Source organism: Synchiropus splendidus, chromosome 6, assembly GCF_027744825.2.
Source record: "Synchiropus splendidus isolate RoL2022-P1 chromosome 6, RoL_Sspl_1.0, whole genome shotgun sequence".
Classification (NCBI taxonomy): domain Eukaryota; kingdom Metazoa; phylum Chordata; class Actinopteri; order Syngnathiformes; family Callionymidae; genus Synchiropus; species Synchiropus splendidus.
The window spans coordinates 10,248,410-10,264,931 of record NC_071339.1 but is presented as its reverse complement, the minus strand read 5'-3'; the positions used below and the strand labels follow the sequence as shown (position 1 = coordinate 10,264,931).

The following is a 16,522-nucleotide window of genomic DNA, read 5'->3' as shown; positions in this document are numbered from 1 at the left end:
ACCTGCTTTGACAGACGCTCCGAGCTGCAGGCAAGACGTACATGATCTTCTTTGTGCTGGTGATCTTCGTCGGCTCCTTCTATCTGGTCAATCTGATCCTGGCTGTGGTGGCCATGGCCTATGAGGAGCAGAACCAGGCCACCATTGAAGAAGCGGAGCAGAAAGAGGCCGAATTCAAAGCCATGTTGGAACAGCTGAAAAGGCAGCAGGAAGAGACCCAGGTGGGATTCACCAGTCTTTCTGCAGGCTGGGTCTGAGATGTCATCCTTCTTGACCGTCATCTCCGTCAATCTTTCAGGCGGCAGTCATGGCAACATCTGTGGGCACGGTGTCATTGGAGGACGAGGGCGGGGGTCACCTCTCGCGGAGCTCCTCTGAGGTTTCCAAACTCAGTTCCAAGAGCGCTAAAGAGCGACGCAATCGTAAGAAGAAGTGGCGTCAGAAAGAGCATGAGAAGGAGAAAGGGGACAGTGAGAAGGTGGTCAAGTCTGAGTCAGACGACGGCAGCAAAAAGAGCACCATCCGTTTCCCAGGAACTCGGCTGGGGAGAAAGACATCCATCATGAACCAGGTATGCTGAAGGACTTTTTTATATTCAGAAATATGAAACTTTTCTGTGATCGCTTAGAGCTGTCCAGACATACTTGTTAGTTTAATGAGATTTTATAATGATTATTACTATGCTTATTAATGAAGAAGAATAGGTGAATTACTTATTGTTATTGTCACTGCAATTGTTACACTACAAGTTATCTGTTATGTGACCTTGCTGTATTGTTTAACAGCCACACCATTTTTTGATTGATATTTTTAAATATTTTAAGTATTCATTTTAGACAGTATTTTTCTTTTTTTTATATAATTGCAATATTCAATAGATAATTTCATTTCTTCCATTCATAAGTTTCACTATTCATGAGACTAAATAAATAACAGTAAACTGGGTGAAGTTCTCCAAGGTATAGATGGATGTATAATATTGCCACTAAATAGTTTGCTTTTAAGATGTATTTATCCCCAAAACAAACCATGAAGTATGTGATGAATACAAGATAGAAAAAACGAACCGACAACATCCTTTTCTTGCTATTCTCCTGTGAGCAATAAACATCTCGAGGCTGCAGTGCTGTCATGGATGTCACTGCTCCTGTCACTCTCAGGCATCTTGCCGAATATCTAGCGACTGGCAGCGCAGATATTGCTTTCCAACTTCTCTCCAGGCCCTAACTCTTGCTGCTCTATTTCTAATTTGTTATGACAAACATATTGTGTGAGCCTTTTTTTGGTGTTGCCAATTAATATGAGAGTGGACATTTTGGGGGGTGAGAGACTATCAAATGTGTATTTGCAGAAACTGTAGTTCAACACCTTCCAGCCACAGCATCTACTACTGTATCTACTGAAATCTGCCGTCTGTCCCTTCCTCTCCAGTCGCTCCTCAGCATCCCCGGCTCACCCATGATGTCCCGTCACAACAGCCGCAGCAGCATCTTCAGCTTTAAAGGTCGTTCAAAGGACATGGGCTCGGAGAACGAGTTTGCGGATGACGAACACAGCACGGTGGAGGAGAGTGAAGATCGACGAGGATCCTTGTTTATCCCATACAGACGCAACAGCTACAGCGGCTACAGCCAAGGCTCCTCACGCATCCACCCCCTAGCACCTCACTCTGGAGGGAAGAGGAACAGCACGGTGGACTGCAATGGAGTGGTGTCGCTCATCGGGCCAGGGCATGGCAGACGGCTACTGCCTGAGGTGAAAATAGATAAAGCAGCCACTGATGACAGTGTAAGGATGTCCATGGGACAGCAATACAGTTTAGGCATGATGAGGGAGGCCCCGGTTTCTGCTCCTCCTCCTTTGTACCTCTCCTCCCCCATTCTTCTAATGCAGTGGCTACTTTCCCCCTGGTGCCTGATATTGATATCCTCCTCTATTATTTAAGCTAACACTGACAGCTTGGTCACCACGCGCTACTGTATTTTCTGTTTCAACAGCTGGAGATACTAACAGTCGGCAGCTTTCCTGCCTCATGGAACGATAGAAATGCCACACACATGCTCCTGTAGGGAGTTACTTGACTGTTAAACTGGCACAATGACATTGTCGTGCTGCTTCTCGATCGTCTCTAGCTAAATAATAATAATATGAGCGATACCAACGGATCTCTTTCAAATCTCCTCTTCATGCTCAACGGCTGGTTCGTCCTGAGTTACAAAAGGTTTCAGGAAATCAACTTATCGTAGCCTGTCAGCGATGATGCTCTCAGGTGCTGTTTGACGCAGTTTTGGAGTCACTTACAAGGGGCAGATGATAATTCAGGATGACTCTGGTTGCAGTTGCTTCGGTCATGGACTACATCAGACATCATCTGAAGTTTCATCAACAATAAAGCTAACACATAACCTGAATTATCTACACTTGACCTGTTACATGAACGGGAGTACTTTGCTGTTCAATACAACAACTACCTCTATTACTGTTATTATGACTACTACTACTAATAATACTATTGATAACCTTTATTGGAAGTCCAGAGTTGCGTAAAGGGAACTTTATCTGCAGGCACTGAATTACAGTTTCACATTTATTTCCCGATATCTACTTTGCCAGTTTGTGACTTGTTTGAGATCCACTATTGCGACTCAACCTAATTCTTTCCAAACATGGCTACTCAAGTTATTTTTGTTAGTTTGTGTTAATATGGAGGTATATATCACAAAAGAAAAAAAATACATTGCAATGTATTTATGTTTGTCTATATCCGGCAGCAATAGCAATGACTTTGAAAGCACAATGATCTGGACATCTCAGACAACTGGATGTGATGGTGATAAAGTTGCCTTTTTAATCGTGATAAGTATTTCCTGTTACCTAGTTAAATAACGCGCTGATGTGTAGATGTCATTGAGACATTGCTTAAACTCATAACTTCTCTGTGCAGCCATGACATTTTTTAACCAATAAACAGGCATGACTTTCTTAATACTCAGCAAAGTTGGCATGTCAGGTGGCATCACCTGAAGAAGTAAATGAAGAAATGCAAGAATATTTTTGCATTTCGTGCACCTTCCTATTTTGGCACGCCCCCTAATGGATACTGTAAAACATGGGTGGGCAACATTATATACAGGGACTCTTGTAAGAGGGCATCAATTTCAGAGACGAAACTAAACAGAAGACAAGTGTCAAAAATATATTTTTAAAATTTTATCTGTACAGTTCATTTAATGATTTTGCTTGTAAATCAATAAATATGTGAAGATTGCCTTCTGAACTTAGAAACACCAGTACAAAAGAGTTCAAGTTAATGTGATCATGCCAGAAATGGTTGAGAAACTGAAGAAAATGAAAGTACAAAGATGAGTAAGGATTGAGATCATAATGATTGGAATACTGCTATTATTAGAAACAACGCAAGATGATCAGTAGTGAAGCAAATATTGGGATACAGATTGCACCTATCTCCAGTAGAAGTGGATTTCGAATTCTAAAAATATTCCAAAAAAAAAACTTTCTTTCATTCATTCATTCAATATCTTCTGCTGAACAGGGTCGCGGCAAGTTTCCTGCTACATAGCACAAGAGAGGCTTGTCATAAAAATGTCTTTGTTGCACACACTAGCTCACTGTAGAGATGTTATTACTTTACAAAAAGCCAAAACCCATGTCTCGTGAAGTAACAATCTCAATTTCTTTTCTGTGCTATTCTGTTCACACCTTCAGCAGCATGAAAGATCCCTCTCTTACTCTCAGCCAATATACCTGCTTTGATTTGTCTCCTCTCTCTGTCTCCGAGTGTAGCATGGTGTCACAGCTACTGATGTTTTAACTCTCTGTCTTGACTACATGCATGTGACTGCACGTAGGTTACTGTCCTTTAATTTGATATTAACATGTGCCAATGTTATTCTAGGCGAATGGTTCACTGTGAATTCTCTGATAGAATTGTTGTGTACAAGAAGTGAATCGTCACATGTAGACTAAACATCAGGGGCAAGCAGCTGCAGTGTAGGGTAAGTTGGGCTTTTCGGTGGCTGCACACGGAACTGCAACATGTGTTCAAAAATTGATGACACGTTGTTAAATGGGTATATACATTCTAAAAACGACTAGATGGTCGATAAACTATATATCAGTGCGTACAATGCGATGATCTGAACCCTTTAAATTCTGTTTGAGAATTCACCGAATGGACCAAATGTGTTTGGCCATTGCTTTGTCGTCTGACTGAGTCTTCCTCTGAGTTTAGACGACAGACGTGGAGATTCGGAAGAAGCATTCTGGGTCACTCATGGTGTCTGTGGACCAGCTGAACTCCTCCTTCAAAGGAAAAGACAGAGCCAACAGCCAGATGAGTGTCGTCACCAACACACTGATCGAAGGTCTCATCATTTGTCTGTATTAAGATTCAGGCCTTTGACAGGCAGGTTTTTGAAATTATTTTTTAAGAATATTAAACAGTCCCTCCAGGAGTTAATGGACATTTCTTTTGATTGTTGCAGCCAAAAATGCCTGATTTTGGAATAACAAGACAAGAAATCAGGACCTTAAATAAGCTTGTAAAAAAATCTAGTGCCCGTTTTTAACCTAAAAAAAGCTCCAGGCTACAATTATTTTAACAATATATATATATATATATATATATATATATATATATATATATAAATGCTTATATAAATAAGTAATTCAAGAACATACGTGTTAATAAATAAATAAAATGCTAAATATAAAATCATAATAAAATAAGACAATCTTTTTTAAGATGATATTCTGTGAGTAGTTTCTGACAGCGTGCAGTCAGCTCTTTGTTTTGTTACGGAGCTCCTCACAAGGGCGGAGTCTGAGAGGTAAACGTGGGGAATGTTTGTGCGTATGTGACTGCAGTTGTTACTGAGTGGAGAGAGATGGAGCTCGTGGTCAGCCATGCTTGTTTATATCCGTACCGTATAGTGTTGGGGTGACAGCAAGCTGCACTAGTGAGTTCTGCTTTTTAGTTCTGTTTATTAAACATTTCAGTCATGGGAATTTTGACATTTATGAACGGATTCAGAATCGTTCGTGTCCAAATTGCAACCCTCAGAGGCAATATTTGGGGTTAAATGGCTCTCAAAATTAATTCTTCCGTCAGAAAAAAAAGGTAGAAAACACCCAACCATCTTTAAAATGCCCTGAAAACTGCTATTAAAGAAGAGAAAACTTTTCCTTCATAAAATGTTTTAAAAAATGTTTCTTGTCTCTCATATGCCAGAGTTGGAGGACTCGCAGAAGAAGTGTCCTCCCTGCTGGAACAAGTTCTCCAACACCTTCCTGATCTGGGAGTGCTGTCCTCTGTGGCTGAAGATCAAACACATTGTCCACCTGATCGTCATGGACCCATTTGTGGACTTGGCCATCACCATCTGCATCGTCCTCAACACTCTCTTCATGGCCATGGAGCACTATCCCATGACGGAACACTTTGAAGGAGTTCTGGCAGTGGGGAACCAGGTGAGTCTGCGGCTGGCCTCTGTCTCCCACCTTGCTCCTCAGCAAGTTACTTTTGTAACTTTTAATGTGCTCTTGGACCTCTTTATGCCGCTCAGCAGTTCCAGTTTGTCCCGACCACATAACTTCGAACTAAGACATCGATGCATCACAAGCACTTAAGACGGCACACGCACGTAAATTCCCTGCACTGGACTTTGATGGGGTCTCATTAAAGATTTAGTCCCACTTTAAAGTGTCCAGCCTGCTCCCCGGTCCCCTGCACTGACTCATGTCGACCCACCAACTTGGAATTCAGTGACACTGACACACACCGGAGTAATGACTGCTTCAAATGCAACCAGTGTTTCTGTCTAGTGTTCACATTTCCCTGCAGGAGTGGTGTGCTGCTGCACACGCCCTGGCTGACACAGCGGCAGCACAGGAAATGAGGTTGCAGGAATTGGCATGTTGTCAAGTGTAAAACAGGAACTGAGGTCAGAGTAATTGGTGTGGCGTGATCGATGGTGCAGGATGAATCATTGGGTTTTCTCTGCAGCTCTGATGGGGCACATGATCTGCTGTTGGAAGGGAAATGCAGGGAAGTGCACCAGTACATAGAGCTACTGCTGTAAAGCTGTGACATTAGTGCTACGACCTTGCTGGTCTGGGAGTCGTCTCAGCAGCTCCTCACGTTTGAGCCAGCAGTCCTTGTGAGCAAACAACACTCACAGAAGAACTTCAGGAATGCTGTTCAGTCAACATTTGCAAAAAATGACACTTGCTTTATTTCGTTTGGCAAAATGAGATATTAGCTGCTGCTTGAGATGTCACACAACAAAGGTGAAATGTAGACACCCATGTGGGGAATTGCGCTGCTTACAGGAAGCTGCAAAGAAATGAGATAAACACTGAGGTGGGGAGTAACCTTGTACAACTATCTTGTTTCTCTACTGCTGTTTTTGAGTATTTGTGCTGGAGTATTTTTTGTGAGACCCTTTATTCCACCTCATATAATGGCAATTATCTGTGCTTTTTTGTTATGCTGCGTTTTGCCACAAGGCTTTGTTCCATTAAGACTGAGTGATTTTAAATAATAATAATCCTGGAGGAAAAACGGCATGTTGATGCAGCAGTGCCAGCACCCGGGCGTCACTAGATCTAGACATCATCCGAAGATTTGACAGCGAAGAGCATTTAAGCTATTACACACAGCTCCACTCGGTCTGTCCCCAATGTGTCCAGACAGTGGAACCGTTTTGTGTGTGTGTGTGTATATATATATATATATATATATATATATATATATATATATATATATATATATATATATATATATATATATATATATATATATATATGTGTGCGTGTGTATGTATATATATTTTTTCTATCTCTCTTTTTCTTTGTTCCTTCCGTCTTTTGGCTTGATGGCTGCACAGAGCAGTCATCGTATATAACGTGGCCCCTGAGGAAATTTAACTGTCCACTCCTGGCTCAGATGCTCTGTAGACATGAAGCAAATACAGCAAAGTGTCAGTTAAATATTTGAGGAAAAGTTGCAACAGTTCTGAGCAGCCTCGCTGAGTGAATCCCAATGCACGAGAATCCACAGAGTTCTTCAATCTAATTCCAGGCAGATGGCAGCAACAGGCGCTCTGTCCAGCATATAGGCAACAATAGAAACAAAGAGGTGCAAACCCAGTCAAGGTTTCAAGCCACGGTCGACAGGATCTGAACCAGTTTCCAAGGGATGAGGTCCAGAACATGAGATCCAACGTTTAGCTGGCAGGTGGTTGAGAAATAACTTGCGCTGGTTGGTGACAGGTTGTGAGGTGAAGATGCATGTTGGTGTTCTGAAACTGAGAAGAAGAGCAATCTAATGTCATAGAGATACTTTTTTTTTTAGCACCATTCAGTTGTTTTTTTTCCGTTACAGATTAATCTAGCACATTTACATTTGCTGCAGTAACTCCTTAAATTCATGGCTGTTTATAGGACCATTCAGTTTCAGTCAATCCTCTGTCGTACCAAAGAGAAAAAATACTTGAATTAATAATATCCTCTATTTCACAAATATCTTGATTCTGTCTATTTACTCTATTTCTATGTAGATGATTTCATTTACTTGTAATTAAAAAAAAAAACATTCTAGATTTCCATTGATCATCAATTGGCAGACAAAATGGCCGGCAATAATTTTGGCACTAAAACCTAAAGCTAGTTGTGACCTTCCTTCCTGCATAATATTTAATTGGAATCATTCGAAATATGCAGTCGCATTGTGACTGTTTAGAGCGGTGAGAGTTACAGTGATACCTCTGTCTTCTGTTCTGCTCATCAGGTTTTCACTGCCATATTTGCCGGGGAAATGTTCGCCAAGCTCATCGCCATGGATCCATATTACTATTTTCAGGAAGGCTGGAACTGTTTTGATGGTTTCATCGTGACACTGAGTTTAGTGGAGCTGGGGCTGTCTGACGTGGAAGGTCTGTCCATGCTGAGGTCATTCCGTTTGGTGAGTGGAAAAGCTCTTCTCCTCTTATGAAGCTAAATGGTGTACAGATCAACACACTTTAGAAATTGGCAAGAAAATGACCGTCAAATGTGTTTGACCTTGTTTCTGTTAGTTTTACAATTTGGGACTGAGTTCGGAATGATAGGAGACTTTGGTATAACAGGGCAAAAAGTTGAGCACACAACATTTAACACTGCTCTTCTGAGGACAAGAGTGCACAGTGATTTTGGCAGTTTCTTTTTGAGCACTGCATGAATAAATAGCCGAGTACCTAAGGCGGAAGATTTACAGCCTCACTCTACATGATGTTACGGTCGGATGCTCCCAACACGCAACTATACAAATTGAATTGACGCACAAAGTATCCCTGAAGTTGATGGAAGGGAGAAATAGGCATTCTGTTGTTGCTTCTGTTGTACATGGAGCCACATGGAGCTTGTGTGCAGTCAGGTTTAACCAATAAACAAAGAGAACTCTTCACAGCAAGTATTCATAGTTGAGCAGACAAATTGGTTGGATACTATATTTCTGAAATCCAAAACGGTTCACAGGTGCTTTTAAATAACCTTTTGAAGTCCCTGTACGCTTCATCTGTATAACAAATGTATCATTTCTAGAAGTGCATTTTGATCCAATGTTATCCTCAAATCACAGTGACAGGACTGTGGTGAGGCATGCATTTGTCCATCACACACCAATATGAGAGACGACAAACTCAGGCTCAAGTTCACTTTCTTTATCATTTTTTCTTTTCAAAAACTTCTCCATAGTTATTAACTATCACAGGTTTGCAGCTGTCAAGTCAATTCAGTGACGCACTACTGCCACCATACGTGGCTCATCTATTAGAACTGAGCGTCTCGCGGCCCTCGTGGCCCAAAGGTGTAAAACAAAAAACCCTTAGCGGTCCTCTAGGGGGCGCTCGCAGCCCAACCATGAGCCTAAGCATCGCTGCCTTACTGCACGCTTCACAAAACCTGCTAAATGACTTGTAACGCAAAGTCAAAGTCTCGACCCAGAGGACACATATTTGTTGTTGCTGCCGCTTGCAGCCTCTTCATGGACCGTGTAGGAACACATGTACTCGGAAGCCCCTAGTACCGAGTCAAAAAAGGTTTAATTACAGATTTCCAACAAACTGTGTTTTCCACGCAGCTGCGAGTCTTCAAACTGGCCAAGTCATGGCCGACCCTCAACATGCTGATCAAAATCATCGGTAACTCGGTGGGAGCACTTGGTAATCTGACCCTGGTGCTGGCCATTATCGTCTTCATCTTCGCCGTGGTGGGTATGCAGCTGTTCGGCAAGAGCTACAAGGACTGTGTGTGTAAGATCGCGGAAGACTGCAAGCTTCCTCGCTGGCACATGCACGACTTCTTCCACTCCTTCCTGATTGTGTTCCGAGTCTTGTGTGGGGAATGGATCGAGACCATGTGGGACTGTATGGAGGTGGCAGGGCAGACCATGTGTCTCACCGTCTTCATGATGGTGATGGTGATCGGGAACTTGGTGGTGAGTACGAAAAGAAAATACACGGCGTGATGCAGCTTCTCCTCAGTCATTGCTGGTGTGTTCATCTGGAAGGTGCTGAATCTCTTCCTGGCCTTGCTGCTGAGCTCGTTCAGTGCCGATAACCTTGCGGCAACAGATGACGACGGAGAACCCAACAACCTTCTGCTGGCCGTCAACCGCATCAAGGCAGGAATCGCCTGGATCAAGTCGCATGTGCGGCTACTTGTTAATACAATCCTCAGAAAGGTGCGGTCTCTCCCCAAAAACTCTTCATTCAGCTCTCCATCTTGTTAAGCGTTTCCTCTCACCCGCAGTCGATTGAAGACGAGCAAAAGCCTCTGGATGATTTGTACGAGAAGAAGCTCAATTGTATCGCCAACCACACAGTGGACATCAATCGTGAACTGGACTATGCTAAAAATGGCAACGGCACGACCAGCGGCATCGGCAGCAGTGTGGGAAAGTACATGATTGATGAAGACTACATGTCCTTCATCCACAACCCCAACCTCACCGTCTGTGTTCCCATCGCTGTTGGAGAGTCCGACTTTGAAAACCTCAACACAGAGGACTTCAGCAGTGAGTCTGATGTGGAGAACAGCAAAGATGTAAGTGGAACAAGGAATGCTGGAAGTAAAGTCTGTTCATTTCCTTCGTCAAAGCTCGTCTGATATTCAGGTTTGGCACCGACGGTAAGACTGTCATATGCCGCGGTTCCACCAAACAGGTAGATTCGTGTAGTAAAGGGTTCTTTTTAGGACAGTAGTGAGACCTGCCGTGATGGCGTGTGGTTTCGGGACAGTAGCTCTGACAGGACGCTTAGTTAGAAGAGTTCTCCAGAGCAGCCCTCCAGCCCTCAACTCCCGAATGAACGGAGTGAGTATGAATGAATGGGATTGAAAAATCCTAAAACTGTTTCATGGTTTCGGGGAGGGAGAATAAAAATCCCTAATTAAACTTTTACTAATATTTTAGAAGTGGACGTTTACGTGATTGTAACTAAATTATATTTAAAAAATGAATAATGACACTTCTCTATGATAAAACATCATTATTGTATAAAGGATGCGACAGGAGACAGTCTAATATAAATTCAATACTTGGGGAGAACACAGTGAGAAAGGCAGTTTAAGAGAAAATGAAGTAAAGAATAAAATATTTAAATAAAATATTGTAATAATAGGAGAATCCATGGATGCACAGTTGAATGATCAATGAGGTTTGTATGAATGTTGATAGTGCAGTTGCAATAATTTGGTTCAGGAGTGAGTGAGGTGAAATGAAAACAACCAGCCACTGCACAGAAGCAGAGCAGTGTCTGTCACCTTGACCCAGTTAAGTCAGAAGAGAGGACACATGCAGCAGGGCTGCCATTGTTCTGGGTCCAGGTTCCTATTCCACAGGGTTCTGTCGACCAGCAGCTGTACAGAGGAGCTACACCGACACACTGCGGGGTTTACCACCTAACTGCAGCTGCAGTAACTGACAGAGAGAGAGAGAGAAAGTAGAATGGATGCAAAAAGGGCTTGTGGCTGACCATTTAAGATTACAAAGTGCAGTGTCACTGCTCATTGAAATGACAAGGCTGAGAGTGTGAGTCAACAATTTTGCATTCTGTCAGCCTGGATTCACTGAAAACCGCTGTTTGTGTCTGACACATAAGTGGAAGAATTGTTAATAATGACAAGAGATTTTAGTGTTGCTGCAGGACAAGCCTAAACTCAGTAACTCCTCTGTCATCTGTGGTCCTCTTCTCAGCTGGACGACACTAGTTCATCTGAGGGCAGCACCATTGACATCAAGCCTGACGTGGAGGAGGTGGCAGTGGTGGACGTGGTCGAGGAGTATATTGACCCAGAAGCTTGCTGGACAGACGGTAAGGGCTTCAGCCAAAGGACATGAGCACGTTTGTAGGTTAAAACAACAACAGCATTTCTGCCGTGATGCAGCTGAGCAGCCCTCACATTTGGAGCCACATTTCTTTATTAAACAGAGTGTGTGGCGAAGTACAAGTGCTGTGACGTTCCCATCACCCATGGCTGGGGCAAGCACTGGTGGTTCCTGAGGAAGACCTGCTACCTGATAGTGGAACACAACTGGTTTGAAACACTCATCATCTTCATGATTTTGCTCAGCAGCGGAGCTCTGGTGAGGAAACAGCCACAACTTGTTTGTTGTCACTTTCTCAACACTGTTACGAATCACTGAGCGTTTCTCTCACTTCTTCAGCTGTTTGACTCGTGTGATGACATAGTGGCAACATACAGTGGAAATGTTGCAGCCCGTCACTCTAATCTGACCCATGAATGCTCACGCACAAAGCTTGTTTTGGCTCTCAAATTATATTTAGGACAAATAGGATCTGAAACAGAAGCTGATTCATCTTTTACTTTCCCTCAGACATCTAGTGTTGTGGTGTCTGCCACTACAGTTCAACATTAACATGATGGTTTCATGACAGTTACAAATCAATTCTCTGTTGCTTTGATGAGCAGTGTTGCTCAGCAGCTTGTTGGACTGTAGAAGTTCAGCAGTGGATCTGTCTTTGCTGCTCTTCAGGCCTTTGAGGATGTCTACATCGAGCAGAGGAAGGTCATCAAGATCATTCTGGAATATGCTGATCGGGTCTTCACCTACATCTTCATCCTCGAGATGCTGCTAAAGTGGGTGGCTTATGGATTTGTCAAGTACTTCACCAACGCCTGGTGCTGGCTGGACTTCTTCATCGTGGATGTGAGTTTAATCTCTATGGGTCTATTTGAAGTGAATGTTGAATTTTTGCAGACGCCTGACAAAAGAGTACGGGGGCCTGTCTAACAATGATGCTTCCTGACTTTTCTTTGCTTTTTAGATTAACCTATGTCCATGTGAGCGCCCACCTTGTTGTCACTACTTCTTTAAAGTACCTCTGGACCAATGTCTAAATCTGCAGCATGAAATGATCATATATCTTCTACAAAGGTGGTTATGCTGAATCACAATTCATGAAGCTGTGTCGTCCTTTTTAGAGCCCTGTAGATGACACTCTGCTCTATAATCCTCATCACATCCGATATCATTTTGAAACCTAGTGCCCCCTATTGAGTTCTGGAAATGACGTCACTGGTTCACGAAGATTCATCAGCACGACGCTAGTTCTAAGTGAATCAAAGCCAGAACCAGAAAACCAGAAGTGAGAACCGGAAGCGAGCCTTTGTGGAGGTGGATGCTGCGCCAATGGAAATCAGGGTTTTTCAGCTTCAGCGTCAGAGGAGAAATGGCGGAGTGTTGCATGACAGCTGGCGTCCATACTCACTGTTAAAAGAGCCAGTCAGTCCTACTGTTGACCCAAAGGCATGACATGTTTGGTTCTGCTGACCCTTCTGAAGAGAGTTGTACATTTCATTTACATGAGTGTTCAGCCCTTCCGTTGTCGCCCGGCCGTCTCTGATCCGTTCAGACACTCACAATAGTCAGAGTCGTTGCTGGTTGAAATTAAAACAAGTCCTTCCTGCTCTTCTTTCTCAAAAGCCATCGACAAAATTCCTCGTTCATGGCTGATATTTCCGCTACTTCAGTGCAGAGTGCACCTGTGTTTGGTACCTCCAGTGACGTCACAAGATGGCGCCAGCGTTTGACCTTCTTCTGAGAACCTTGAACCTGAATCAAACAGTATTTTATGGTATGATATAGGAACCAAATTCTGCTGAATTGTTTTGTATACCCGGAATGAACACCCGGTACTTTTTTAGCATCCAAGCCTTCTATTTAGAACCTGCAATGGTGGTAAGATACTAACTATACCTATAACTTCTAAATCAGAGGCATTTTCATGACGGGAAATAAATGTATGCATACACTATATGACCCAAAGTATTTGCTCAGCCATCCAAATGATCAGAATAATGACATGGCCTGGTCACAGGTGTATATAATCAAGCACCTAGCCATGCAGACTGTTTTGACAAACATTTGGGAGAGAATGGGCCGCTGTCAGGAGCTAAGTGAATTCCAGCGTGGAACTGTCATAGGATGCCACCAACAGTCGTGGAATTTCCTCGCTCCCAATTACTCAACAGTCATCTGTCAGCTTTATTATAAGAAAATGGAAGAGTTTGGGAACAACAGCAACTCAGCCACAAAGCAGTCGGCCATGTAAACTGAGAGGGGTTAGCGGATGCTGTGGAGCATAGTACATAAGAGGTCACTTGCTACAGAGCTCCAAACTTCATATGGCCTTCAGATGAGCCCAAATACAGTGAGCAGAGAGCTTCATGAATGGGTTTCCATGGCCGAGCAGCTGCATCCAAGCCATACGTCACCAAGTGCAATGCAAAGTGCCGGATTCAGTGGTGTAACTGGACTATAGAGCAGTGGAGAAGCCTTCTCTGGAGCGATGAATCATGCTTTCCCATCTGGCAATCTGATGGACCAGACTGGGTTTGGAGGTTGCCAGGAATTTGGTACATTTTGGACTGCATTATACCAAGCGTGAAATTTGGTGGAGGAGGAATTCTGGTGTGGGGTTGTTTTTCAGGGGTTGGGCTTGGCCCCTTAGTTCCAGTGAAATGAACTTTAAATGCTTCAGGATACCAAGACATTTTGGACAATTCCAGGCTCCCAACCTTGTGGGAACAGTTTGGAGTGGACCCCTTCCTCATCCAACATGACTGTGCGCAAAGCAAGGTACATAAAGACATGGATGACAGAGTCTGGTGTGGATCAGTGTCACCTTCAAAGTTGGGACACAGTCAAAACATCTTCTCCAACATCTCACCAATGCGCTAGTGGAAGAATGGCAAAAAAATTCTTATAAACACGCCCCTCCACCTTGTGGTCATCCTTCCCAGAAGTGTTGAAGCTGTAATGATAAAAGGTGAACGGACATCATACTGAACCCTATGTGTTAGGAATGGGAAGCACTGAAATTCATATGTGAGTCAACGCAGGTGAGCAAATACTTTTGGTAATACAGTGTATCTCATGTCTCAAACAGAGTGCATCTTGTCTGTCAAAGTATTAAAAAAAACAGTAAAAGAAATCTCTGCAGCTGGGAAAATATTTTTGTCTGACTCTTTGGTAATGTGAATGTAGTTCACGTATTCAATTTCCTTACATTTAGATATTCTACCTAGTATCGATGCATTCACCAGAGTGATTCCATGTCCTAAGGTCACGACTAGTGCTGTACGAGTCACCATCAGAATGTATTCTCTCTCCATGTTTTGTCCTCTCTCTGTGCGTGTGTGCTCCCTGGAGTTGAGCCGACCTCTGACTCACAACAGGTGTCTACAACTGTGTCTCTCCTTAGGTTAAGAGCAGCACTGTTCCACTGTGGCGAGGGTCTGAGGGTCCAGGGTAAGATTAATCTGCTGTGTTGGGGCTCCTACTTTCACAGGTTATCCTCTCCTCTCTAAACCTGAAAGTTGTCCTCAATATCTTTTGAGTGATGCCCCCTGGTGTTGACACTGTTGCCGTTCCATATCTTTGTTGTTGTGTCACATTATTTAGTGTTTGTGAGTACATCCGTCCTCTATTTTACTCCCCTTTGTTTGACTCTTTTTCTTCTCTTCCTCTCACTGTGTCAACCACAAGTTTCTTTCCAGGTGTGCTCACTGTGCTGCTGGCCTGCCAAACTAAACCAAACACTATCATGAGTACAACTATTGACCGTGATCTCTTATGTGAACCTGTCAACCCCCCGTTGTTTTATAGATGTATATATACTCATATATACGCATCTATATGTGTAATGACCCGACAGTTGTCTAGGTTCCATCTTTCTCTCGAAGCTCCTCTAACAATGTGGATCCTCTCTTTGCTTCTGTCTCCTCCTTCTGTCCCTATCTGTGTAGGTGTCTATAGTCAGCCTTATAGCTAATGCTTTGGGCTACTCCGATCTAGGCCCGATTAAATCTCTCAGGACACTCAGGGCCTTGAGACCCCTCAGAGCCCTGTCACGGTTTGAGGGGATGAGGGTAAGAGCCGAGAAACCAGGCAGCTGCTTCTTCTGCATGCCTGCAAAGTCAAAGCATGCTAGTGATGGCAACACAGTAGATGTAGGAACCATGGAGGTATCGATAAAAGCTTCTTGCATGGATGCTGATCATCTGGGATGGTCTCCGTACATCTGACCTGATGTATTGCTTTCGGATCGAGCTGGTTGTAGTTTAGTCGTAAAAAAAAGGGCATGTGTGTCCAATATAGGGGCTGTCAATCATGTGTGGCTATTTGTGATGGCAGTTTTAAAGTAGAGAGCCAATACAGGAGAGCAATCACAAGTGGATTTCCACAGCACATCCAACTGTAAACTTAAAGCTAATATGCTGTTGAAGATGTTAAGATTCATTCCCAGGGACTCTGCTTCATGTCTCCACTACAAGTTCCGGGGGCCAATGCGTCCTTACTTCTATGCAGCCAGAGTGGTTTCAATATGCAATGTTGGTACACAGTCAAATTCAGAAGCCCACCGCTGTTCACCAGGGGTGCAAGGCAATATGGATACACTCAAGTAGCACAATACTTCGATACTTGCTTGTGCAATATTGTATCAATATTTTTACTGAAATATCACAATACTTGATTGTGTGATTTTGTCGTGATATTTTAAGTCTGTTGTATCAATATTTAATTGGGGGTGGGATTCGATTAAAAAAATCGAATTAATTTGAGAATTTGTGATGAATTAATCTCCGTTTAGTGGTATAACAATATTTGCCACAAGAAGCCACATTTTTCCATTCGAATGAATTTGGTATATTACTGAATCAAATGATGGTCCCATACACACCTTTAAACAACAAAATATTGTTTATTTTGCATCAGTTTGACAATAGTTTGACAAGTTTTTATATCACCTTATTTAAACTAAAGCTCTTTTAAAAATAATGGGATAAGAATTTCAAGTACATTCAGAGTAGTGGAAACCCTGGCCATTGTGTAGCGAAAAACATCCCTGAACAAAAGCAAACAGATGCTTTTGTTTGCTTTTGTTCAGGGATTCCTCCATGTTTGTTGTTGTTGTTATCATCCTCGCTGCCACGTGTC

At 42.9% G+C, this 16,522-nt stretch overlaps 1 protein-coding gene across 5 annotated transcripts in view; it reads left to right on the top strand.

Annotated features, from left to right (window-relative positions):
• LOC128761064 (sodium channel protein type 8 subunit alpha-like) overlaps positions 1 to 16,522 on the top strand; it is a 50,687-nt gene that overhangs the window by 23,224 nt on the left and 10,941 nt on the right. For 3 of the 5 annotated variants that reach the window (XM_053868954.1, XM_053868955.1, XM_053868958.1), the window contains 13 exons: positions 15 to 221; positions 299 to 571; positions 1,432 to 1,788; positions 4,253 to 4,385; positions 5,252 to 5,490; positions 7,811 to 7,984; positions 9,140 to 9,496; positions 9,569 to 9,742; positions 9,811 to 10,104; positions 11,255 to 11,372; positions 11,490 to 11,644; positions 12,056 to 12,229; positions 15,331 to 15,453. In XM_053868954.1, coding sequence (XP_053724929.1) covers positions 15 to 221; positions 299 to 571; positions 1,432 to 1,788; positions 4,253 to 4,385; positions 5,252 to 5,490; positions 7,811 to 7,984; positions 9,140 to 9,496; positions 9,569 to 9,742; positions 9,811 to 10,104; positions 11,255 to 11,372; positions 11,490 to 11,644; positions 12,056 to 12,229; positions 15,331 to 15,453 — 2,778 coding nt within the window. The remainder of the gene's footprint in view (positions 1 to 14; positions 222 to 298; positions 572 to 1,431; positions 1,789 to 4,252; positions 4,386 to 5,251; positions 5,491 to 7,810; positions 7,985 to 9,139; positions 9,497 to 9,568; positions 9,743 to 9,810; positions 10,105 to 11,254; positions 11,373 to 11,489; positions 11,645 to 12,055; positions 12,230 to 15,330; positions 15,454 to 16,522) is intronic. The other 2 variants (XM_053868956.1, XM_053868957.1) reach the window with 1 other exon arrangement.